Source organism: Rhincodon typus, unplaced genomic scaffold (assembly GCF_021869965.1).
Source record: "Rhincodon typus isolate 14 unplaced genomic scaffold, sRhiTyp1.1 hic_rhity00001664, whole genome shotgun sequence".
In the NCBI taxonomy this organism is placed as follows: Eukaryota; Metazoa; Chordata; class Chondrichthyes; order Orectolobiformes; family Rhincodontidae; genus Rhincodon; species Rhincodon typus.
The window spans coordinates 1-24,941 of NW_025967302.1; the positions used below are offsets into that span (position 1 = coordinate 1).

General features: G+C 39.9%; 1 protein-coding gene across 1 annotated transcript; it reads left to right on the plus strand.

The window, feature by feature from the left end:
* Positions 1 to 157: 157 nt before the first annotated feature.
* Positions 158 to 18,942, plus strand: LOC109910931 (collagen alpha-6(VI) chain-like; the record flags this gene model as incomplete). The annotated part of the gene is made up of 13 exons (XM_048592688.1): positions 158 to 216; positions 3,506 to 3,556; positions 3,914 to 3,949; positions 4,050 to 4,112; positions 7,382 to 7,444; positions 9,828 to 9,863; positions 9,955 to 9,991; positions 10,654 to 10,668; positions 11,179 to 11,672; positions 16,804 to 16,903; positions 17,106 to 17,780; positions 18,613 to 18,715; positions 18,830 to 18,942. Coding segments are annotated over exons 6-13 (1,543 nt in total), but the record flags the coding sequence as incomplete, so codon positions are not given.
* Between the last annotated feature and the right edge of the window lie 5,999 nt (positions 18,943 to 24,941).

The window sequence follows — 24,941 nt, forward strand, 5'->3', positions numbered from 1 at the left end:
TTATAATTGTTAAAGGAACTTCAGTTAGTTTGGCAATGTTCATGGATCTGAATTATTTATTGCATAAATAGTACTAAATAACAATATCAAATAAAAGTCATGTCGACGATTATTCTTACTTACCATTTATTGTCACTTTGAAATTGCCTGAAGGGTGTAACTGGAGACACGGGTGAGAAAGGAGAACCTGGAATAGCTGGACCTCGTGGACTACAGGTTGGTACAGGGCAGTCTCTTATCAATAGTAGATTTGTGTTAACTGAGGTTCAAATTTTGATAAAATGATGCTGTACAAAGAGAGCGTTGATTGAACATGGGGCAAAGAGTCAAAATTATATATAAATAGAGATGAGTTTGCGTGTTCTCCCTGTGTCTGCGTGGGTTACCTTCAGGTGCTCAGGTTTCCTCTCACTGTGCAAAGATGTGCAGGTTAGGTGGATTGGCCCCATGTTAAAAATTGTCCCATAGTGTCCAAGGATCTACAGGTGAGTTGGCTTAGCTATGGGGTTAAAAAAACCCCATGCAGGGTTATGGGTGGGCCAGAGTGGGATGGTCTTCAGAGGGTCAGTGCAGACTCAGTGGGCCAAATGGCTTCTGTGCACTGTAAGGATTCAGTGATTCTATGATGGGGTGCTACTTCAATTTTTGGACTACTAGCAATTTTTTTTTACTTCACAAGTATAAATTATTCATAAAAATATCTTTGTATATATACATCGTTCCAAGTGCAATTTGGCTCTGTACAGTAGCATATCAAGGAACATTGGAGTTTAATTATATCCAAACAAACTATCGCTTACACATACAAATACTTACAAATATTTGAGGCGCGAGGAGAGTCTGATAACTGCCAGGAAATTGCCAAGAGAAATGACTGGTCTATTTCTATAATGCTGTTAGCTCGATGTTTGGAATGATTCTGGGACATTGTTAACTTGTGACCCCTAGCAAGTCACAGTTGTGGATTATAGATGGTTTGCATATTGCTGTGTGAGTAACTGTGGTGCAACTGATTGAAGCTAATTTTTAAAAAACGAGTGTTGTCACCTACACATGAATAAACAGGAGCTCCTTTCGAAAATAGACTCCTTTTAAGTTATGAATATTCAGGAAATTCCAACTGGATTTTAAGTTATCAACACCCCATTAGTGGAAAAGAGATTTAAGAAAGTATTTGATGACTGAAGAAAAGCATCACTGAAGATTGACAGTAAATAGTAAAGAGACATAGCTGGACGAGTACCATTTGACTGCAGGTACTCAGCTCATCCGCTAACATGAGCCCTCCCCATTCAGTGGCAATGAGGCTCACTCTCTCAAGGATTTTGTAATGTGCTATAAAAATGATAGCTTCTTCAGCCAGATCCTTAAATGCATGATTCAGTGTGGCCTCCTGCATTTGCAGTGAGACCTGTAGACACCAGTTTAAACCCAAACCCCACCCGATAGCTGTGAACTGAGACAGGAGGTCTGAAAGCACTCCACTTTACCCTCACTTTACCTAAGCAGCCTCACTGAAGCTTACTACACACCTGCTGTGAAGTAAGCATTAAACTGGGTAGGTAGTGTGGGGTTGTTTGTTTTAACAAATACAACTTCAGACACGAAAATAATGATCTGTAAAATTACATTTTATTTCTGTAACAGAAAAGAGACAAATGTAAGAAAATGTCATTGATTACAGGGAGGGAAATGCCAAATATAAATAGATTGAACAGCTCAAGCAAATAATGGTTAAGCTAAAAGCAGCGGTTGGAAGGGTTTGTAGATATTGAGTATAACTTCACTGGATAAAGAACAAGCCCTCACGCTATACCTCAAATTAGGACTGTGCTTATATCTGAATGTACTGTGTTCAAAACATGGTATTGTTCTTTTGGAGGTTTTAGCACGTTGGGAAATACCCTGGTTATCTGGGGCAGAATTCTGAGTTCAGGTCCCACCACAGGGATTCATCGCCAACGAAGACAAGTGTAAATTTGTAAATCATTTCAGCATGTGGCAGGTGGTTACTGTGGAAAAGGTTCCTAAATTACGTTGACTGAATTCATACTTATAACACATTTTGAAATTGTACAAAGCTCATACATGTAATGTAAGTTGGAGCCCCTGGCATCAATCTCCATCTATAATGCATATGGACTGTTTGGGGAGGGTCAGTTCAGATTTATATTGGAGCCAACAGCAAGGTGTTTGACCCCTGTTCCATCTGTGGTAGATTGGGGATCTTCCTCCTTGTCCTGTCTATGGTGGAGATTGTGATGATGCAGGTTGGACCTGTCTATAGGCAGGGAACTTGAAAGGAGGATTCCTGAGTTGGAGTAATATTCACGTGCCTCAGGGATCTCACTGACTTAAATCTCAGAGATCTCATCAGGATTATTTGGAAATGGTAGGGGCCCTGCTGTCTGGGCTGTATTTTTATCGGTGCTAGTAAACTAAGGAGTGTGTTCAGCTGTCAAGAAGTGTCACTGATGTCCAGCAGTTCAGCAACCTCACTGTTCATGGTAGTCTGTACTGTGGCTGCATGAACTGGTTGAAGAGGGCACATCAATAGACAGGAGTCTGTAAGTGGGATCGCAGGACTCTGGGGGCATTCAGGTTGCCTTGATGAAAGGGAAGGGGTGATTGCCAAAGGGAGATAATGGTGACACTATGAGGATGTCCTTGCTTGCTGGGGTGCAGTTCCATTGGCTCAAGACTAGCCAAAAAGGACCCCACCTGTTGCTGAAGCCTAGGAAGCTGTCAGAGTTTACCTGGTGGTATTGCCACATGGACACACCCCTTGTTGCTGTAAAAATTGGTGGAGGTGAGTAGAAGTGGCCATCTACCTGACTCATCTGGGCTCCTACAGTAACCCACCACCTTACTTGGAACTGACAAAATAGAATGGCCCAGGAATGAGTCTGGCATGTTAGCTGACCCCTTTCCATGCCATTTTACCAGCCTTCATGCCTCCTAGCCCAACCCTCTCTGCTATTCTCCATTTTATATTACTCCACAAAGCCAAAATTGTTATCCTCAGTGAATTTTCACATCATCTTAAAATTCTTCAGATGGATTGGCAATCTCACTTTATGAAATAGAAAAGACAGAGACCTAGAAAAGCTAGAAAGACAGTTACCTGTCAGCTAGTGTTTGTGTATCTGTATGTCTGTGAGTGTGATTAGCGTAATGGAAGTGGTACAATTGTGAAGACTGCACTCAGTGTGAGATTATACTTAACTTGAGCCTGGAAGGGGAATCTGAAAACAGCTCAATGCATTCAGTTTCAGTGGTCTTGACTTTCCATCCAGGCTTTTGAGCATGACCTGGAATATGAAGTTTGACATGTTTTGTTGCTTTCTGTATACGATGAGCTAACTCCTCAAGTTATAGATCCTCAGTAATGTGCGTTACCAAAACATTGTACAAATTAATTTATTATCATTTAGTCTCTTGCCGTCTGAGACACTGAGAAGTTTAAAGATGATGATGTATGCGTATTCTGTTTGACATCACACAGGGTTTGGATGGGTATGATAACAATGGAAGGCTTGGATCAAAAGGACAAAAGGTGATGAATAAAATTCAATAATTGCATGTATTCACGACTGTACTACTCTCACAGTAAGTGGAAAGTTTATTTTTGTTTTTGGTCCTCCCTATGCAGAGATTGGAGCCTAAAACTTAGGCACGTGCTTGTCCATATCTTTAAGATCTTTTCATCAAGCTTTTGATTACCTGACTTCCTATCTCCTCATAATTCAGAGTCAAATTTTGTGAAGTACCTTGAGATGTAACTGTGTTATAAGTGCCAAATAAATGGTTTCCCTTTTTAAGAAAACACTTCAACTTTAAGCAGAAGCAATGTTGTGATGTCTACATTGCCAACATCTGAACAATGATTTCTCCTCTCTTTTTATGATTGAAGGGAGTACAGGGACCCCCTGGTTATCCTGGTGTGCAGGTATTGGCTAAATTTGTAAAAATATGTCCAAATTTCCATGATTGTTTTTCACTAAAAGCCATGAACAGTTACCTGTGTACATTGTGTTCCGAAACTTTAGGGAGTAGATGGTTTCCTTGGCATCAATGGCAGAAGAGGACCTAAAGGAATAAGAGGACGGAGGGTATGGTATTGATTGTGTTCATTTCAAGTTTGAACCTATGTATTATCCATTCACAATTTAAAAAGGTAAGCTTCTGGCAAAAGAAAAATCTTAGAAATTCTTCTCTCTTTGATGGATTTTAAAAATCCTAAAGTGATCACTGGTTACAGGAATCTCAAAGGAGTTGCATTCACTAACACATTTGACACATCCTGTGGCTCATTGTGAAATATGAGACTATCTTGCATTGTTGACACCATTGACTCAGATTTTAGTGCTAGTAGTGGAAGCATATTGCTCACTGCTCACGTTGAGGAGGCAGCCTGCTGGGTTGTCGTAGGCTGAAGTGTGCAAAGTTGCTCCTTTCCAGTGTTATTTTGAGTTTGGTGCCCTCAACAGGGAACCTGTAGAATCTGTGTACAGGGCAAGCAGCAGGATTAATGAATCAGACTGTAGAATTCTCACAGATGACCAAATAGAAAAGTCAAAGGCAGGAAATATAAAATACACTTAAATCATTGCACAGAAAATCAAATAAGGTTTGGGACACACACACATAGGATTAAGGGGTGAACTTGTATTCATGGCTAATTTTGTAAAGAAAGATCTGGATGATTAATTTTTTCCTATTGGAATGAAAATCCACATTTTTATAGTTAATTTTTCAGAGACAAAAATGTTGTTCATAAGTAAATATGCCTTAGAGTTTGCTGTGAACATCTCAGTTATTCCTCTTTGAACAAGGCTTAATATTTTCATTGGTCCTCCACATGCATGAATTGCAAATGGCTAGGGTACAAATACAGCAGGTAATAAGGAGGGCAAATGGAATTTTGGCCTTTATTGCCAAAGGATTGGAGCATTGTTGCAACTGTACAAAGCATTGGTGTGATTACGTTTGGAGTATTTTGTACAGATTTGGCCCCCTTAATTGAGGAAGGATGTATTTGCATTGGAGACAGTTCAGAGAAGGTTACTAGATTAATGCCATAAATTAAAGACTTTACATATGAGGAGAGATTGAGCAGTTTAGACCTATTCTCACTAGAGTTTAGAAGATTGAGTGGAGATCTAATTGAGGTATATAAAGTGCGAAAGAGCATTGACCAAGCAGACATGGAATGAATGTTTTCCTTGCAGGGCAAACTAGAATGAGAGGTCAAAATTTTAGGTTAAGGGTGGCAGATTTAAAAGAGAGATGAGGAGGAAATTCCTGTGTCGAGGGTCATGAATCTGTGAAATTGGTTACTCCAGAGTGCAGTGGATGCCATTGAATACATCTAAGGAGGAGTTAGGCAGATTTTTAATTACTGTTGGGTTGAAGGATTATGGAGAGTGGGCAGGGAAGATGATTTGGGGCTGAGGTGAGATTAGCTGTAAACATATTGAATGGCATAGCAGGCTTGAGGGGCTGAATTGCCTATTCCTACTCCTAGTTCTTATGTTTGGCGTAATAATATTTAGTTAAGCTGTTGCTTTAGCAGTGATTTTCTGTGGAGATATCATTATCATTGACAGCAACATCCACATTTCTATTTTAAAGAACATTTGTGGAAGCTAGAAGTTGCCATCAGTTTTATCTAAAAATAACAGCAAGTTCTGATAGCCTCATTGTTAGTGCAGCATATTTGGGGTTATGATTTAAAGTGATCAGATTCTTCGCTTCTATTTGTAATTTGGAATTTTTTTTACTTGTCTATTTTTACTAGATTAATTTGATTTCAATTGATGACACTTGGGTGAATTGAATAGCCAGTCCAAGTAATGGTGTTGGTAGCTGTGTAACAGGTTATCATCAATCAGCAAGAAAAAGTGAGAGCAGTCAATATGTGTGAATGAAATTGTATCACACTGTTATGTGATGTTGTTTGGTTTTCCTCCTAGTTGAAAGTGTGAAGATAGAAGTCACAATTTTATTGCAAGAATCCCATAATAATGAACTAGTTACCATTCACAGAAGTGTCTCGGAAATGCTGTAAACCCCTACAAATAGTTGAGGGACTTTTTCCGTGTTGGTCACTTGTATTAGATGAATGAAGTTTATGTGCTGAATTGGGACTTTGCTGATCACACTTCCTGGAAATGTAAACCTTCCTTCTCAACTGTTACTGTCTATGTCAGTCATTCCTGATGAAGGGTGTAAACCCGAAACATCGACTTTCCTGCTTCTCTGATGCTGCCTGACCTGCTATGTTTCTCCAGCTCCACACTGTATTGACTCTGACTCCAGCATCTGCAGTTCTTGCTATCTTCTATAACTAGACCCTTCCCTGCTCCAAAAGGCAATTCTGGCAGAATATGTCTGTCCATGCTGATTGTAAACGCCAAGTGCTCAATTGCAGCGCACTTAAAATGATACAGCTTTACCTTAACAGAGTAATATATTGTCAATCACAATGCAGAGTGAATTACCTAGTTATGGCCAAGAATATAAAATATAATATAACAAAACAACAATCTAGATTTTACAATCCATTCTCATAAATAGTAACTGCAAAACATCCCCATTGTATTGCACATTTTGCCCTTTTTTAAAATCAACTTCTTTGGACATGTTACAATATATCATAAATGTTCAGTTCCTCAGTCACTGCTGAATGGTGCTATCAGAGTGGATCATCTATAAGATGTATTACAGAATGTCAAAAAAGCTCTGACTCACCTTTGACAACACCTTCCAAACCCATACTTTCTGTCATGTAGAAGCACATAGGCAACAAACATATGCGAGCACCATCACTTGCAAGTTCCCCTCTGAGCCACAAATCACATTAATTTGGAAATATTTTTAAGTTATTAGTTACTTAAACTATACTTACTTCTTCATTGCAAGATCAATATCATGTAACTTTCTACCTTACATCACTGTGGGGGTATCTGCGCCACGTTAAATGCAATGATCAAAGGAGACATTTATCACTGTCATCTCAAGGCCGCATTCTGGGAAGGAATAAAAAAATTTGCATTTACTCTCTGGTGGACCTGAGCCATTTCTAGGTTTTATCTCCTGAATGTTGCATATTCAACTCCATGATCCTAAAGGACAAGCATTAAAAGATTAAGCAGCTCAACATTATGATAGTACCCTAAACCTCACAAAAATTGTGAACAAATCCATTTGAGATCCTAAGGTTGGGCAAATTTAGCAGAACTGCAGTGAAAGGTGCCTCTTTGATATATGAATTTAAAATAACCCTGCTTGCATTAGCCATCCAAATCCACCAAATATTTAAAGAAAATGAGATTCCTTGAGTATTTTAAATGACTTTTGCTTGACCTTTCTGTTTGAGGGAGACTCTGGCCTTACTGGTGATCGAGGAAATCCGGGAGAAGCAGGACCTCCAGGAATAGGGGTAAGGTGCCCATTCTCTAGCAACTGTTTGGAGTGTTATCATTTATGTACTGCTGAATTTTTAACCTGAAGAAAAAATGCATTTAGGATGGGTAGAGACATAAAAAGTAAGAAGAGTAATTGACCTGAACTAAACTTGTTTCTGACCCACAAGGTCTGGCTTAAATTGAAGCTAGAAGGTTGTCACTTTAAATACAATAACGACGCTGTGAGACTTGTGAAGTTTTTCAGTTTTAGCTGCTGCTGACTAGATTTCCAGAGCATTGGGATACCCACCAGCTTCACTGATCAGTTGAGGATTTGGTGAATTCATAAGTTAAGTGACTTTGGATCTAGCTGCCTGACTGAGAAGCCTCCACAATGAGGCAACCTCCCACTGGCCTTTATCTCAAAGCATTTAATATATGCATTAGAGTTCGGATTTCTTTAAACACAAGGTCTCTGACTGCTGCACTCTTCACCTTCGGCTCTCACGGAACCTCGTCCCTATTCCCGAGATTGGCAGACCCCTTTTCAGTACTGCACTCCTTTGCTCATCTTGCAAAGCTTAGGAACAAGAAAGGTTTGAAGCTTATTGATAAAAGGAACAACTATGTGAGTGAAATCTGTGCATGTTAGAACAGAAATGACACAGGGGTGTTTAATGATTCTGTAGATTAATAAATATGACGAAGTAGGAACATTGGAACCTTTCATTCCTTGAACATGTTCCACTGTTCCATTAGATCACAGCTAAATTGTATCTTAATTCACTTTGCCTGTCTTGATTTCATATCTTTTAACAATCTTAGTCAAACAGAGACCTCTATTGCAACATGTGCAACATCTGACTAATCATGTGAAAAATATCATGGGAGAGCTTTCTAATGAATGAGAATTTTATTCTGGGATGGGCAAACATTCAACCTGACCATAGCAAGATCACAGTTTGGATGATTCATCACCAATTCATGTTTTCATGTTAGAATAAATGACCCTGAAGCATTTCATTGTAAAATTACAGAGCGTAGCAAGCCGAATGCAACTTAAGTGACTTTGAAATGCTGGAAAATAAGCTTGTCATAACTGCTATGATTACCTCAGGAGAAAGTTTTCTGTTATCTAATTAATAGATTCAACAAATTAATAGTGGAGTAGAGAGAGGACTGATCTCTATCGGATTGCTATAGCCACAGAGCAATCATCTATAAACTCGTTTATTAAACATCTTCAATCACCTGAATTCATAGAAATTTAGCTATGTGGAAATTGTACTGACTGACTTTCTGAGAGATTATCTTGACAAAATAGCACCTAAGAAATCTTCACATAGTGAACAGGCAGCAGCAACATGTATGCAATCTCGGTGTGAGAGAGTTAACATAAATCCAACAGCACCAATTCTTCTTGTGGCCAACATTGCCAATTGTTAGCGGAGAGAATTATTTTACTGGGGACTGTGTGATCATTTAATGAGCAATGATGTGATTCGAAACTTATTCCGAGCTGCAAATAATGTTAAGCCTGCATGAGAGGAAACATGCATTCCAATGAAAGAGCAACAACTTACATTTGTAAAAAAATGAAGAACTGTAGATGCTGGAAATCAGAAACAAAAACGGAAATTGCTGGAAAAGCTCAGCCGGTCTGGCAGCATCTGTGGAGAGAAATCAGAGTTAACGTTTTGGGTCCAGAACTCAGAACAGCTCTGAAGAAGGGTCTCTAGATCCGAACGGTTAACTCTGATTTCTCTCCACACATGCTGCCAGAACTGCTGAGCTAACATTTTTATATTGCTTTTAATGTAACAATACATCCCAAGGTTCTTCACAGGCACAATACTATAAATATGACAGTGAGCCACATAAGGAGATTTTCGATCAGATGATGATAAACTTGGTTAAAGAGTTAGGTTATAAAGAATTTTTCTCCAGAGAAGAGGTGAATCGAGCGAATTCCAGAGCTTAGGCCCTGTGGAACTGGAGGATTTTAATGGTCAAAAAGCCAAAATTAAGATAGGAGTGAAGGTATTTCGGAAGGGCTGGGCGAAATTACAGAGATAGGGAGGAGAAAGATCTTGGATGGATCTAAAAGGAAGGATGACAGTTTTAAAATTGAGATACTGCTTGATTTGAAGCTTCCATCTGCCATTCTTAAAGGACTCCTGACTCATCCCAACTCTACTAAATTGCAGGCCACTGTTTTTAGTACATAGAGGATCAACCATGTATTGTGTGGGTTGTGAATGAAATAATGACTGTATAACTAACTAGACCTAGCTCTCCATCTAAAAGCTTGCTTTGAATGAGAGCTCCCAACTTGAGCATTCTTCAATCATAGCTGCCCATGTGAAATTGCAATCAGCGGAACTGCTGAGGATTTTTCCGTTTGCTTTGTCATTTCAGGGTTTCAAAGGGCCACCGGGGATCACACCTATGAAAGTAAGTTACTTCTGTACGCATGGAGATTTCATATCAACACAGAATTTAACATTAGTGACTAGATATTCAGTTCTCCATTTTTATTTTGCAGCCATGTGAACTTGTGACATATTTTAGAGAAAAATGTCGTAAGTAGTTTGTTTCATCATTAAGTCACGATGTTTTTAGGCAGAACAATTAGCTTTGATATGTTCTTGTAGCACATGTTGATAACCATGACAATGAGATCCGTGGTAGATGTACAGAACAATGTGAGACTACAAAACATTATTTGGACTGGTAACCAATCTCCTCGGTAAGCAATTTCTCAAAGGACTTATATCCCTTAGAAGCAGACTTGTAAATGGTCAAACTCCCAGATAATCAATCTTCCAGTTGACTAATTATCCTATGTCCCAAGGAGCAATGTTGCAAACGGCTAAAGTCTCTGATGATCAAATTCTCCAGACCTAACTGAAGTCCCCTGTTAACCAAATTCCCAATAAGTCCGAATATTTATTTTGTGTTTGATGGTTTAGAAGACATCCTTTGGTTTATTCCATTGCATATGCCTCACAGATAAGATTTTATCCAGTGGTTTTATTGCTTACCTTATTAACATAATGTTTGTGAGTTATACTGTGAATCATTGTACTGGATAAAGTGAGACAATCCTTTTGATAAAAAACAAACAATGTGACATGTCTTATTGTTGGTAAAATTCACCTCTAACATAAATGCATAATTTTTAAGCTTTTGTGCCTCAATCTAAAGGAAATATTAATTTTATCTCATTCTTTTCTCCTTTTAGCCTGTTGTTCATCAGGTCAGTGCTTTTTCTTCATTTATAATTATTTATCATGACTTCATAGGTATTAGCAGTCCCTCATTTGCAGCATTGTTAAATCCCACTCTAGCGACAAGAGCACATGATGCAGTCTGGCATTTCAGTGCAGCACTGAGGGAATGCTGCTTTGCCAGATGTGTCATCATGTGAGGGAGACATTAAGCCAAGGCTCTACATGTCCCCAGAGGTGCATATGAAAAGCCCCAAATGATCCTATTTCAAGATGGACAACAGAGTTTTCCCTAGTATCCTGACCATTATTTATCAACAGGTACCACAAAAAAAATCATTAGGTCAATTTCACATTCTTATTTGTTGGAGCATGCTGTGTGTGAATTGGCTCCCATGCTTCCTACATTACAACAGTGACTACACTTAAAAATGTATTTAATTGGGTGTAAAGCCTTGAGGTTATGAAAGGTGTCACATAAATCTTTCCATTTTTTAATCTTAATTTTTATTTGCTAATTGTTTGACCTTTTATTTCAGGAAGAACAGAATGCCCTGTGTATCCCACTGAGGTGGTGTTCGCTGTAGACATGTCTGCAGATGTCACACAAGCCATATTTAATAGAATGAAGACTATGGTCATTAATTTTGTGCAGGATCTTAAAATCACTGAAAGTAACTGCCCAACAGGAGCCCGTGTGGCGATTCTTACTTACAGTTCCACGGCAAAAACATTCATCCGATTCTCAGACTTCAGAAGCAAGCAAAAGCTTCTAGAAGGACTACAGAATCTAGCTTACGAGAGATCAAACAGCAGGCGGAATGTAGGGACTGCAATGAGGTTTGCTGCAAAAAATACTTTCAAGCGTGTCCGCCATGGTGTTCTAGGCAGAAAAGTGGCAATATTTATTACTAACGGTCCATCTCGTGAAATATCAGAGGTTACGACTGCTGCTTTGGAGTTCAGTGCCTTGGATATCACACCAGTTGTCATTTCTTTTGCTAATGTCCCCGAAATTCAGCGTGCCTTTGAGGTAGGAGACTTAGCTGCATGATTACATTTGAAACATTTCACTTATATGCACTTCTGTCAGCTTACCTTGTTGTGAATTTCTATATCCACATTAGCAATATGAACCTCATGTTGTAGTCATGTCCAACTGCTAGCGGAGGTTCTACAGCACCACAATAGGTGGCGACGTATAATCACAGCATGACACATTTACATAGGCAGTTTCAATATAAAGTGGGATATAGCAACTTATAACATTATAAAACTGTTGATAAGTTCTTAAGGCTGAGATTTTCCACATTCTTGCCTAAATGTGGGTGGGGAGGGGAAGGGTGGGTTTTGGCGAGCATGTTCAGTAATGACTGACAATGAGAAAACTTGCTGAACTGAGCTGCGATCAGCTTGTTAAGAGCTGACTGCTGATCTTCTCAATAAGTCACAGATCCACATGGAGTTATAGAGTCATGCAGCTTGAAAACAGACCCTTTGGTCCAACCAGTCCATGCTGACCATAATCGCAAACTAAACTAGTCCCACCTGCTTGCTCCTGGCCCATATCCCTCCAGACTTTTCCTATTGTTGTACTTATCCAAATATCTTTTAAATGTTGAATCCCACCTTGAACAATCTGTCAGCCAGTCAAAGGCCAGCAGCTTCTGCATCCTAGAGATTATTCCTGGAGCTTGGACATAAGGAGATCAAGGAGAAGGTGTAGAGCCTTTTATTTTGTGTCTCATGAGGTGGGTGTCATTGGGCGAGAGTAGCAAGGGGTCAGTAATCAGTAGCCATTACCTTTCCCCAACCCTGCCCCAAATAGCCCCAGACTGAGGCAACTGCAAGCGTCTTCCCAAACCAGGCAGGTAGGTCAATACACCCTGATGAAGGGTGTAAACCTGAAACGGCGACTTGCCTGCTCCTCTAATGCCCCCTGGCTTGCTGTGTTCTTCCAGCTCCATACTGTATTGACTTTGACTCCAGCATCTGCAGTTCTTGCTATCTCTGATAGGTAGGTCATCCTGGTTTCCTAGTAGTGGCTCTTAATTGACCACTTTAGGGCTTGGAGCGTGTTGAGAGGGACTCCACTAAAACCTCTCACTCAGTACATCATTGCTATGGTGGTGAAAAGGAGAAGAATATCACTCCAGGGCCAACATATCCAATTATTCGCCCTTCTCATGACTTTCCTGGCCTCCTCCAGTTAAGGGAAAGAATGTGCTCTATGATGTTGACATAATGACTAAAAGAATTAAACTTCATGTTCATTTATCACCTGCTTCACCTGAAAACTACATTGGTCAAGTCCCTTGGTATAATACAACAGGAAATTGACTAGTACGTTGATACTTTCCGCCAGTTAAAATACAAAAATGTATATCTAAATGGGTAGGATAGTTCATCAATAACACTTAGGCTTACAAGGGTAATTTGATTTTCAACTTTGGACTTTTTCCCTAAGAAACTTTCTCATTTGGATTGTTCTGTTATTTCAATGAAGGAGAGAAATTCATTTGTCCTGGAGCAGATCCATTTTTAAACATGGGCTGAAGGGCCCATTGAAAGCTGTGCGACTCAGTGCATTATTTAGGCTGTAGGGTATGACTCACTGCACAGAGCAGTCCAGCAGGAAAGGGACAGCATGCTGTCTTGAGGTGCCCTTATGCAAGTAAAGGTTAATTAAATTCTTAGATTCTTTGTGTTCGCTCACCAAATCACCAATTTGTTATAGGAAACCATTCCATCCATTGTGTCCAAGCCAGCTCTCTGAATGAACCTGTGACTAAGTACCATTTTCCTGTTGTCAGCACATTGACCCTTTGCAGATTATCATCTATTTCTCACTTGCATGCCTTGATTGAACATGTGTCCACCACTCTCAGGCAGTACACTCCACTTTAACTAGTCATTGTATGAAAAATGTTTTCCTCTATCACTTTTGCTTCTTTTATCAATTACTTTAAATCTATGCTCTCTTGTTGTCAATCATTTCATGAGTTGGAATATTTTCCCCCTGTTTACCCTATCTAGATGTCTCCTGATTATAAATACTTCAATCAGACCTTGTCTCAGTCTTCTTTTCTACAAGGAAAACAGCCCTAGCTTTTGCAATGAATCATCTTAATTGAAGTTATGCCTGGAATCATTGTCATGACCCTGTCTCCAATGTGTTCAATTCCTTCCTAAAGTGGGAACCCAGAACTGGATACAATTCTCCAGCTGTAGCCAGACTAAGTTCTTATACACATTCTACATAACCCCTTTACACTTGTATTCAATGCCTCTACTAATAAAGCTTAGGATAATGTATATTTTATTAATTGCTTTCTCACCATGTGCTATATTCTTTAATGACATAAGTGCATGTATACCTAGGTCCTTTAGTTCTTGCACCCCATTTTGAATTTTGCCCTTTTAAATTTTCTCTCTATATTTTTATCAAAGTGTATCACCTCACACTTGTCTGTATTGAAATTCATCTGCCGACTCTATCTGACTATGATTAAACAAAGAACTGTGGATGCTGGGAGTCCAAAACAAAAGCAGAAATTGCTGGAGAAACTCAGCAGGTCTGGCAGCATCTGTAGGGAGAGAGCAGAGTTACATTTCGGGTCCAGTGATCCGTCTTCACCACATTCTGATGATGCTGTTTTTATTCCACTTTTTTAATGTCTTTCTGAAGTTCTACACTGTTCTCCTCACAGTTTACAATGCTTCTAAATTTCTTATCAAATTTTGGAGTTGTACCCTGTATAACAACATCTAGGTCATTAACATTTATCAGGCAAAATAAGGATTCTAGCACTGACTCCCAGTGAATTCCCATACTAACCTTTGCCCACCGTGGAGAATATCCGTTAACCATTGCTCTTTGATTCCTGTTACACAGCCAATTTTGTCTCCATGTTGCTACTGTCCCTTTTATACCAACCATGATGTTTAGCTTAGCTCTCAGGTCTGCTGAGTGCCATTGTAAGAAATGCCTTCCAGAAGTCCATCTGTGCCAGATCAACAGCATTGCCCAGTTCAACCCTCTCTGTTACCTCTTCAAAAATGCCAACAGCTTAGCTAAACATCATTTTCCTTTTAGAAAACCATGCAAGCTGTCCTTAATTAACCCAGACTTGTCCATGTGACTGTTAATTTTGCCCATAATTACTATTTCTAGAAGTTTCCCAACTTTCAAAGTGAAATTGACTTCTCCGTAGTTGCTTTGCTTACTCTTACACCATGTTTTGAACAAGGGTAATACTGTTTGAAAATTTCTAGCTCTCTGTCAACATTTCTGAGAATAAGAAAATTTGAAAAACTTTGATAAAAGAAAAAGTGTGCTTATGACAAAAGTTAGTTAGAAAATACAATTAAAAATCAGGCCGAATAAAGAAGATTCAGAGGGGTGGTGTTAAAAGAGCAAAGTGAAACAACATGGGGTATGAAATGAGACTGGCAGATAACATAAGAGGGAATCCCAAATTTTTCTGTCGGTATATAAGTGAAAAAGTGTCTCTAACGGGGAAGGCGACATTACCCAAGTCATGGTGAAGGAGGAGCAAATTCTGTTGCTGGAAGGGTTTATAATCCGAAGATGTGGAAGTGCTTCTGAAATTTCCACTCCCGCTTCCTTCTGGATCCTTGGATGTATCTCATCCAGTCTGGTTCCTTATCAACTGTTAATGCAAATTGCCTATCCAATGCCTCCTCCTTATCAATTATAAACTTTTGGACAGCTTAGGTCTATATGTTTTGAATACTGAGAGGTGATCTATTGAATCATTTATGATCCTGAGGGGAATTGACAGGGGTATGTTTCCTCTTTCTAGATCTAGGGGATACAGCTTTCAAGAAAGGACTTCTCATTTAAGACGAATATGAGGACAATTTTCTCTTCTGAGTTTTTTTGCTCTGTAGAATTCTGTTTCCTGGGGAACACTGGGGGCAGGGCATTTCAATATTTTTAAGGCTAAGTTAGATAAGTCAACAATTGACAAGGTTTTAAAGAGGAAGAGGAGGTAAATGGGAAAGCAGAGTGGACCCACAATCAGATCAACCATGTTCTTAACAAACAGCAGAGTAGATTCAAAGGGCTGATGACTGTATTCTTGCTCCTACTTCATATGTTCGTATATGTCCTGGACAATATTTCTCAAAGGTTTTAGCAGAGATTTGTAGCTCGAGTGGCGAATCAGGATGTTAACTTGCTCACCGAGCTAGCTTGTTTTTGTTCAGACATTTCATCACCATGCTAGGTAACATCATCAGTGAGGCCTCCGATGAAGCGATGCTGTTCTATGTTTGGCCAAACATAGAGACTCATGGGAATCCCTAGAGGTATGGTTCTCAACCTATAATGCAATCAACAAACGTATAGAATTGGACCCCATATACAAACCCACACAGAGCAAAACCGGAAATGACACTTCTTACCATAACAGACCTGACAGTATAAATTCCAAGTGGAGTTGAACAATATCGCTTCATCGGAGGCCTCACTGATGATGTTACCTAGCATGGTGACGAAATGTCTGCACGAAAACAAGCCAGCTCAGCGAGCAAGTCAACAACCTCAATGTTGCATAAACAAAACTACTAAAAACAGCATCTGCTCATTTTGTGTAACCTTCCTATGTGTACGTTGGCTTCCATGTTTCCTTCATGATATAATTGAATAGATTCTGGAAGTACCTTTATAGCTGTAAAATGCTTTACGACATCTTGAGATGGACTGTTCAAGTTATCCTACAAATGCAAGCAGTCATTTTCATACAACAGCTGCAATGTTGCCACTAATGCAAAAACTGGAATGTGATTTATATATTACACACGTTATATAATATATTATAGTATATTACACATTATTCCCGTGGAAGTGGAGAAAACAAATATTTATACTCTTGTTGAAAAAAGAATTAGACAATTCCATATTCGAATGTAATGTAATTACATTATGCATCTGACATTTCTGCCTGCACTTCTTAGAAAGGAAAATCTAATGATTCACCCTTCCTGAAATGACCCATTTGATTAATTGACCCATTGGATGGTCACCACTGGCTTCTAATCTAGCTAAGCTGGGCACCTGAATATTCACAGCATTTTGAAAAGTTATCAAGTCTTTCTAACTGAATTTGGAAATTTCCTTCCCTTTCCTCTGAAAAAAGATTGACGAAACAAGAATGTTTCAGGTGGTTGTGCTGTCAAGACAACGGCAAGAAGCACAAGAACAGTTACGCAAAGTCCGGTTATGTACTTTCTGTTTTGGTATGTATTTTAACCATATTCACTTAATATTGTAGATCAGAACTTAAGGAAGTGGAATTGCTCTGCATAGTTAAAATGAAGCAATAGCAAAATGGCTATAGTTATACATGAAAATAAAGGTACATACTACATAGTGGATTTCTTGAAAATAGTAATCTACATTTACAGCAGTTCAACTTTAGGCTTTAATATTTCTTCACAGACACATGTGAACCAAATGCCCAGTGCCAACAGGCCATCTCTCCATCTCCAATCCCAATCAACATGGACGTAGCTTTTGTTGTTGATGGCTCACGCAATCTGAAAATGATGGACTTTGAGAGAATAAAGGACTTCCTCAGCTCAATGCTTGACACGTTTATAATCTCAAGAAGCCCGAAGACCTCGGATAATCGTGCCAGGGTAGCCCTCGTGCAGTATTCGCCACCAGGTTACCTGCCCAGATCTGGCCAGATGCCAGTCAACCTGGAGTTTGGCTTCTTGAGCTATGGCACCAAAAGCTTGATGAAGAGACATATAGAGAATTCCTTTAAAAAGTTAGAAGGCTCTTCATGGACTGGCCATGCTATTGAATGGACCCTCAATAACGTTTTCTTAAGCGCTCCAAATCCACGACGACATAAAGTGATATTTTTAATACTTGCAGGAGAAACCAATGCCTTTGACACAGAGAAGCTAAGGGCTGTGTCATTACAAGCTAAGTGTAAAGGTTTTGTGATCTTCGCATTCTTCCTTGGAAAGGATGTCACCAGAACCAATCTGCAGGAGCTTGTGAGTGCTCCTTCTGATCAACATTTAGTTCACCTGGATCATATATTGAATCATGAAATGACATATGTCCAAAGGTTTGCACGAGCCTTTCTGAAAAGTCTCACACGTAAGTTATGCTTGATTTAAAAAGTAGCAATATATGAGAAAAACTACTGTGTGTAAATCCTTTACAGAGAATATTCTCCAGAGGCTGGTTTTCTAACATAATGTAGATTTTTTGAAAAAAAGCTTGCAATAATGAAGTGCCTTTCATGACTTCAGGATGCACCAAAATGTTGTTATTTTTAACTATATAACCTGCTGAATGTTGCAGATTTTATATTTATCTTTAAACCCACCATAGAGACCATCTGTTAAAAGAACTGAGGAGCGCAACATTCTGCTGACTGTATTGTACCAGTAATGGCTCAGTTGGTAGGAAACACGCCTTGAGTCTGAATACTTTAAGTCCTGCTCCAGAGATTTACTTACAGGGCGAGTGTTATATTGTTGGAAGTAATGTTTTTAGAATACAAATTTAAACCACACCCTGGGTTGAAAAATATCCCAGGGTACTATTTTGGTGTCCTGGTGTCCTGGCCAGCATTAATCCATCAACAAATACTACTAATGTTTTTGTTGTTATATTGCTGTTTGAGGATCTCACTGTCGGCAAATTTGTGTTTCTGACATTACAATGGTAGGTCACTTCAGAATACCTCAGCTGTATTATGTATAGCTATTTCCTAAGGTTGTGAAAAGTGCTATTTAAATTAATTCAAGATAGATATGGCACTGATAAATTCCATTGCATATGAAAACTGAAAAATAAATTACTGAATTAAATTTAGTGAACTTATGAAATTATTACTGTTAGTTCTTGAGGCATGCAGAAATAATTATTGGCAACTTTGAAATGTGTGGAACATTGTGATTTAATTACAACTTATATTTTACAGTTAGAATCAACAGGTACCCATATCCAGCTTTGCAGAGAGAATGTCAGAGAGCAGCATTAGTTCGATCTAGGCCAGAAGAAACACCACAATCTTTAGAAGGAGCGTATGTTTTCATAGGCAACACCTTTTTGATCACACTTGATTATATTTTCAATAAATTTTCAATACATTTTCATTGATTTATATGCAAATAATTTCAGTTATGGTTCTTTTGCAGTGCAAGTGTAGGGGGACCAGAAACCATACAAATTGTAGAGGAGGAAGACTTTGAAGAAGAGATGGAATTCCCAGAAGGAGCAAAAGCTGAGAGTACAACAGACATGATTTATGGTAGGCTTAATGGAAGATTGCTGTGCAGCTCTTTTTTAAAAAAAAGTTTCAATTAATTTACTGTGCACGATTTTGGGTACATAGTACTGAAATTAGAAACATGACATTGAAGCAGCTTTATTTGCATGAACATCCCAATTTCTGGGAGTTAATGCTTAAGAATTTACTATTCTGGCATTTATCAGTAAAGTGATGGAAAGTGTCATCAACAGTGCTATCACACAACACCTGCTCAGAAATAACCTGCTCAGTGACACCCAGTTTGAGTTCCGCCAGGGCCACTCAGCTCCTGACCTCATGACAGCCTTGGTTCAAACATGGACTAAAGAGCTGAATGCCAGAGGTGAGGTGAGAGTGACAGCCCTTGATATCAAGGCTGCTATCAACTGAGTGTGGCATCACGGAGCCCTAGTAAAACTGGAATCAATGGGTATCAGGGGGCAAACTTTCCAGTGGTTGGAGTCATACCTGACACACAGGGAGGTGGTCGTGGTTGTTGGAGGTCAATCATCTCAGCTCCAGGACATCTCTGCAGGAGTTCCTCAGGGTAGTGTCCTGGACCGAACCATCTTCAGCTGCTTCATCAATGACCTTCCCTTCATCATAATTTCAGAAGTGGGGATGTATGCCGATGATTGCGCAATGTTCAGCACCATTCATGACTCCTCAGATACTGAAGCAGTCCATGTTCAAATGCAACAAGATCTGGACAATATCCAGGCTTGGGGTGACAAGTGACATTCGTGCCACACAAATACCAGGCTGTGACCATCACCAATAAGAGACAATCTAACCACCACCCCTTGACATTCAATGGTGTTACCATCACTGAATCCCCCACTATCAACATCCTGGGAGTTATCATTGACCAGAAGCTCAGCTGGACTCACCACATATACACAGTGGCTACAAGAATAGGTCAAAGGCTAGGAATACTGCAGCAAGTAACTCATCTCCTGACTCCCCAAAGCCTATCCACCATCTACAAGGCACAAGTCAGGAGTGTGATGGAATACTCCCACTTGTCTCGATGAGTACAGCCCCAACAACACTCAAGAAGCTTGACACCATCCAGGACAAAGCAGCCCACTTGATTGGCACCACATCCACAAGTATCCACTCCGTCCCCCAACGACACTCAGTAGCAGCTGTGTGTACTATCTACAAGATGCACTGCAGAAATTCACCAAAGATCCTCAGACAGCACCTTCCACACCCATGACCACTTCCATCTGGAAGGACAAGGGCAGCAGATACATGGGAACACCACCACCTCCAAGTTCCCCTCCAAGTCACTCACCATCCTGACTTGGAAATATATCGCCATTCCTTCACAGTCACTGGGTCAAAATCCTGGAATTCCCTACCTAATAGCATTTTTGGGTCAATGTACAGCAGGAGGACTGCAGCGGTTCAAGAAGACAGCTCACCACAATTTCTCAAGGGCAACTAGGGATGGGCAATAAATTCTGGCCAGCCAGTGACTCCCTCATCCCAGAAATGAATAGGAAAAAATAAATTTATCACCTGTTGATTAGATGTATGAATGTGATGAGCTTCTTGACCCAAGAGAATGAACAGGATTTCCCATCATTGCAAATAGCTGTTTAGATATTTACCCAAGTGACTGGGGAGCCTTCCTCACAAAGAAGTGGAGGTGCTGATATTGAACTGGGAGTGACAAAATCAGAAGTCACACAACACCGGGTTATAGTCCAACAGATTTATTTGAAATCACAAGCGTTTTGAGCACTGCTGCTTCGTCAGGTGAAGTAGAGGGAAGCACACAAGGACAGAATTTATAGGTGGAGAGATCATTGCAAGATAATTCTAGGTAATTAAAAGTGTCAAAAGAAAGTACAAGTGGTGTAAATGGAGTGTTGACAGGCTGAATAACAAGTCTTTGCAGGTGATCAAAAGCATCAAAAGGTGTGAGCAAAGTGTCAACAGCTGAATAGCAAGTGAAGAGATGACCTATGATTCGATTAATTAAGGCAGAGAGACAGTTACAAAACATCAAAAATAATACGGTGCTAGAGACAAACCAAATGGCTGGAATAACATGATAGGGACAATTAAGGTAGAGAGATCATAACAGGTAATCAAGGTGATGGTTTCAAAACAGAACAACAAGGAAGATTTTACAAATACGGAACAGTATGGTGGGGTTACATGTGGCATGACATGAACCCAAGATCACGGTTGAGGCTGTCTTCCTGGGTACGGAACTTGGCTGTCAGCTTCTGCTTGTCAATTCTGAGTTGTTGTGTATCTCAAAGGCTGCCTTTGAGGATGCTCACCCGAAGATTGGAGGCTGAATGTCCTTGACTGCTTAAGTGTTCCCTGACTGGGAGGGAGCATGCCTGCCTGGAAATTGTTGCACAGTGTCCATTAATCTGTTGCTGTAGCGTCTGCATGGTCTCGCCGATATACCATGCCCCTTGACATCCTTGCCTGCAACATATCAGGTAGACAACATTTGCCAAGTCACATGTGTACCTACTGTGTATGTGCGGGGCAGTGTTCCCACATGTGATTGTAATATTCATGTTGAATATCTGACATGTCTTGCAGAGGTTGTCGTGGCAGGGTTGTGGGGTGTTATGGTTGATGTTCTGCTGGGTAGTTTGCTGTGAAGGATGGACTACTTGAGGTTTTACAGTGGTTTGAAGGCGAGAAATGGAGGTGTAGGGATGGCTGTGGCAAGATATTCATAGTCATCAATGATATGTTGAAGGCTGCAAAGAACATGGCGTAGTTACTCTGCTCCGGGAAAGTACTGAATGACAAAGGGTATTCTATAGTCGTGTCCTGTGTCTGTTTTCTGAGGACGTTGTTACTGTTCTTCACTGTGGCACGTTGGAATTGGCGATTGGTGAGTTGAGCATTGTATCCCATTCTTATGAGGGCGTCTTTCAGCGTCTGTAGGTGTCCATCACATTCCTCCTCATCTAAACAGATCCTCTGTATATGCAGGGCTACATGTAACCCTATCGTACTGTTCTGTGTTTGTCAACTCTTCCATACTGTCCTGTTTTGACACCATCACCTTGATAACTTATTATGATCTCTCTACCTTAATTAGTTTGTACTGTTTTGGATTACTTGTTATTTTGGTTAGACCCTTGGTATGCAACTCTTCTACCTATCATGTTGTTTCAAACATTTGGTTTGACTCTAGCACCATATCATTTTCGATGGTTTGTAACTATCTCTCTGCTTTAATTAGTCGAATCATAGATCATCTCTTCACTTGCTATTCAGCTGTTGACACTTTGCTCAAACTGTTTGACACTTTTGAACACCTGCAAAGACTTATTATTCAGAAGCCTGTCGACATTCCACCCATACCATTTGTACTATTCTTTGACACTCTTAATTACCTAGAATTATCTTGCAATGATCTCTCTGCCTATAAATTCTGTCCCTGTGTGCTTCCCTCCACTTCACCTGATGAAGGAGCAGTGCTTCTAAAAGTTGTGATTTCAAATAAACCTGTTGGACTATAACCTGGTGTCATGGGATTTCTCACTGAGAAGGTCATAGTGACTTCCATATTACTGCCTTTAATTTCCTTTCACTAAGCTTTTTTCAACAAGTATCATGCGAATGTTCTGACTAAAGTCATTTTGATTTTTAGAGAATTGTTCTTTTCAACTGTTACATCAGAAGGGCATAGGTTCAAGGCATAAAACAGGGACATAAAAGCACCATCTAGATTATCAGTCAAATGCTGGGGGCATGCTACAGTGTTGGAGTTGTCTTTTTAATGGGATATTAAATTGAGGTTCCACCTACCCTCCCATGTGGAAATAGTAGATCACATAATATTATTTTGAAGAGGGACAGGGAGCTTGCCCCCCAAAAAACTTTGGGCCCGCACTTATCCCTCTACTAACACCTAAAGGAGATAATCTGGTTATTAATCTCAGTGTTGTCATGGGGCCTTGCTGTCCATAAATTGACCACTCTGTTTCCTATATAACAAAGTTACTGCATTTTAAAGAAAGTCAACATTGGCTGGAAACACTTTGAGATCCCTTGAAATCTTCAAAGGTGCAGGATAAATATATATTTTTTCACCAAACCAAACAGAAGTTGTGTCAAATTTGACGTATTTTTCACTTGTTTTGCAGTTTAGATTTCATTAACAATTAACAACAATAGGCAGTATTCATTGATAATGATGTAGAGGTTTGGCATTCGCTGTTGTTAAAGCTTGATTTGAATGTGCACTTATGGTGACTGTGCATGTGTAGTTAAGAGTGAAAATTAATATCTGGTATGCCTTGCCTCCATGGATGGTTCACTTAACTGGCATCTAGCTCAAGAATTATGCATTGATTGACAGAATGAGTCTGCTAGCCACTAGATTGCCACTAAATTTATCATAAAAGCTTGTCAGTTCTAGTGTAAGTGGACTTTTACTGGCATGGCACATCTTAATGTTTTTGGCACCATGGTTGGCTCTGCTGCACAGCATGGGGGAAGAAAGACTGGGAGAGCTTTAGTGATGGGAACTCACTTGTGAGGGGAACTGACAGGCTGTTCTGTGGCAGCAAACAAGACTCTCAAATGATATGGTGCCATCCTAGTGCCAAGTGAACAGCCAGCAGTCATGGTGAATGTCGGTACCAAGGACAGTTCAGTAATTGGAGAAGACATGGACAGGAAAGGTACGTGGGAGGTCCAGAAAGCTAAATTGTATCTATTTTGATGCAAGATACTTGACTGATAAAGTGGATGAACTTGGAGCATTGAACAGCACGTAGGAATATGATATTGTGGCAGTCGCTGACATGTTGTTGTAGGAAGGACAGGACTGGCAGCTTAACATTCCAAAGTGTAGATAGTTCAGGTAGGATGGGGTATAAGTGAAAGAGGTGGGGTTATTCCATTATTGATAAAGGAAACCATCACTGCAGAAATGAGGGAGGATGTTGTAAAGGGTCGTCAAATGAGGCCATCTGGATATTGTACTACAGGCTCCCCTACAGTCAAATGGAGATACAGGAACAAATATGTAGGCAAATCATAAAAAAGCACGAGAGAAACAGGGTTATAGTGGTACGGGAATTCAACTTTCCTAACATTAACTGGGATCACCTCAGTGTGAAAGGATCAGATGGAGTAGAATTTTTAAAGTGCATCCAGGGGAGCTCTTTGTACCAGAATGTAGATAGTTCTACTAGACTTGGGGCAGTACTAGACCTAATCCTAGGGAATGAAGCCAGTCAAGTGGTTGCAGTTTCAGTAGGCAAGCATTTTGGGAAAGTGGCAATGATTCTGTAAGTTCAAAGTCATAATGGAAAGGCACATGGACAGTGCAGAAATCATTAGGATCTGGCAAACATAGACTGGGAGCAGCTACTTGCAGGTAAGTATACATTTTGAAAGTGGGAGTCCTTTAAAAGTTGAACAGTGAGAATTCAGGGCAGTGTGTTCCTCTGAGAATGGAGGGCAAGTGCAACAAGCCCAGGAAACCCTGAATGTCAAGGGATATCAAAAGTTTGACAAAGAAAAGGAAGGACGCATATGTCAGGTACAGTGCATTAAAAATAGGGGAGGCCTTCAAAAGTATAGAGTGTGGGAGATTGCTCAAAAAGGAAATTAGGAGGGTAAAGAGGGGCCACAAAATATCTTCGGTGGGACACATTAGAGACCAAAAGGGCAACCTGTGCAGGGAGCTAGTGGACATGGGTGAGATCTCAAATGAATACTTCTTATCTGTTTTCAGAGAGGAGAAAGTCATTGTAGCTGGGAATTTCAGTTGGGTTGGTGAGGTTACAGAGCATGTTAAAGTTAATAAGGAGGAGGTATTAAATGCTTTAGTGAACATAAAGATGCTTACATCCCCAGGGCCTGAAGAGATGTATCCCAGGCTGCTATGGGAGGCAAAGGAAGAGATTGCTGGGGCCCTGGCGGATATATTTAATACTTCATTGGCCACAGTTTAAGTGCCAGATGACTGGAGAATAGCTAATTTATTCCTTTGTTGA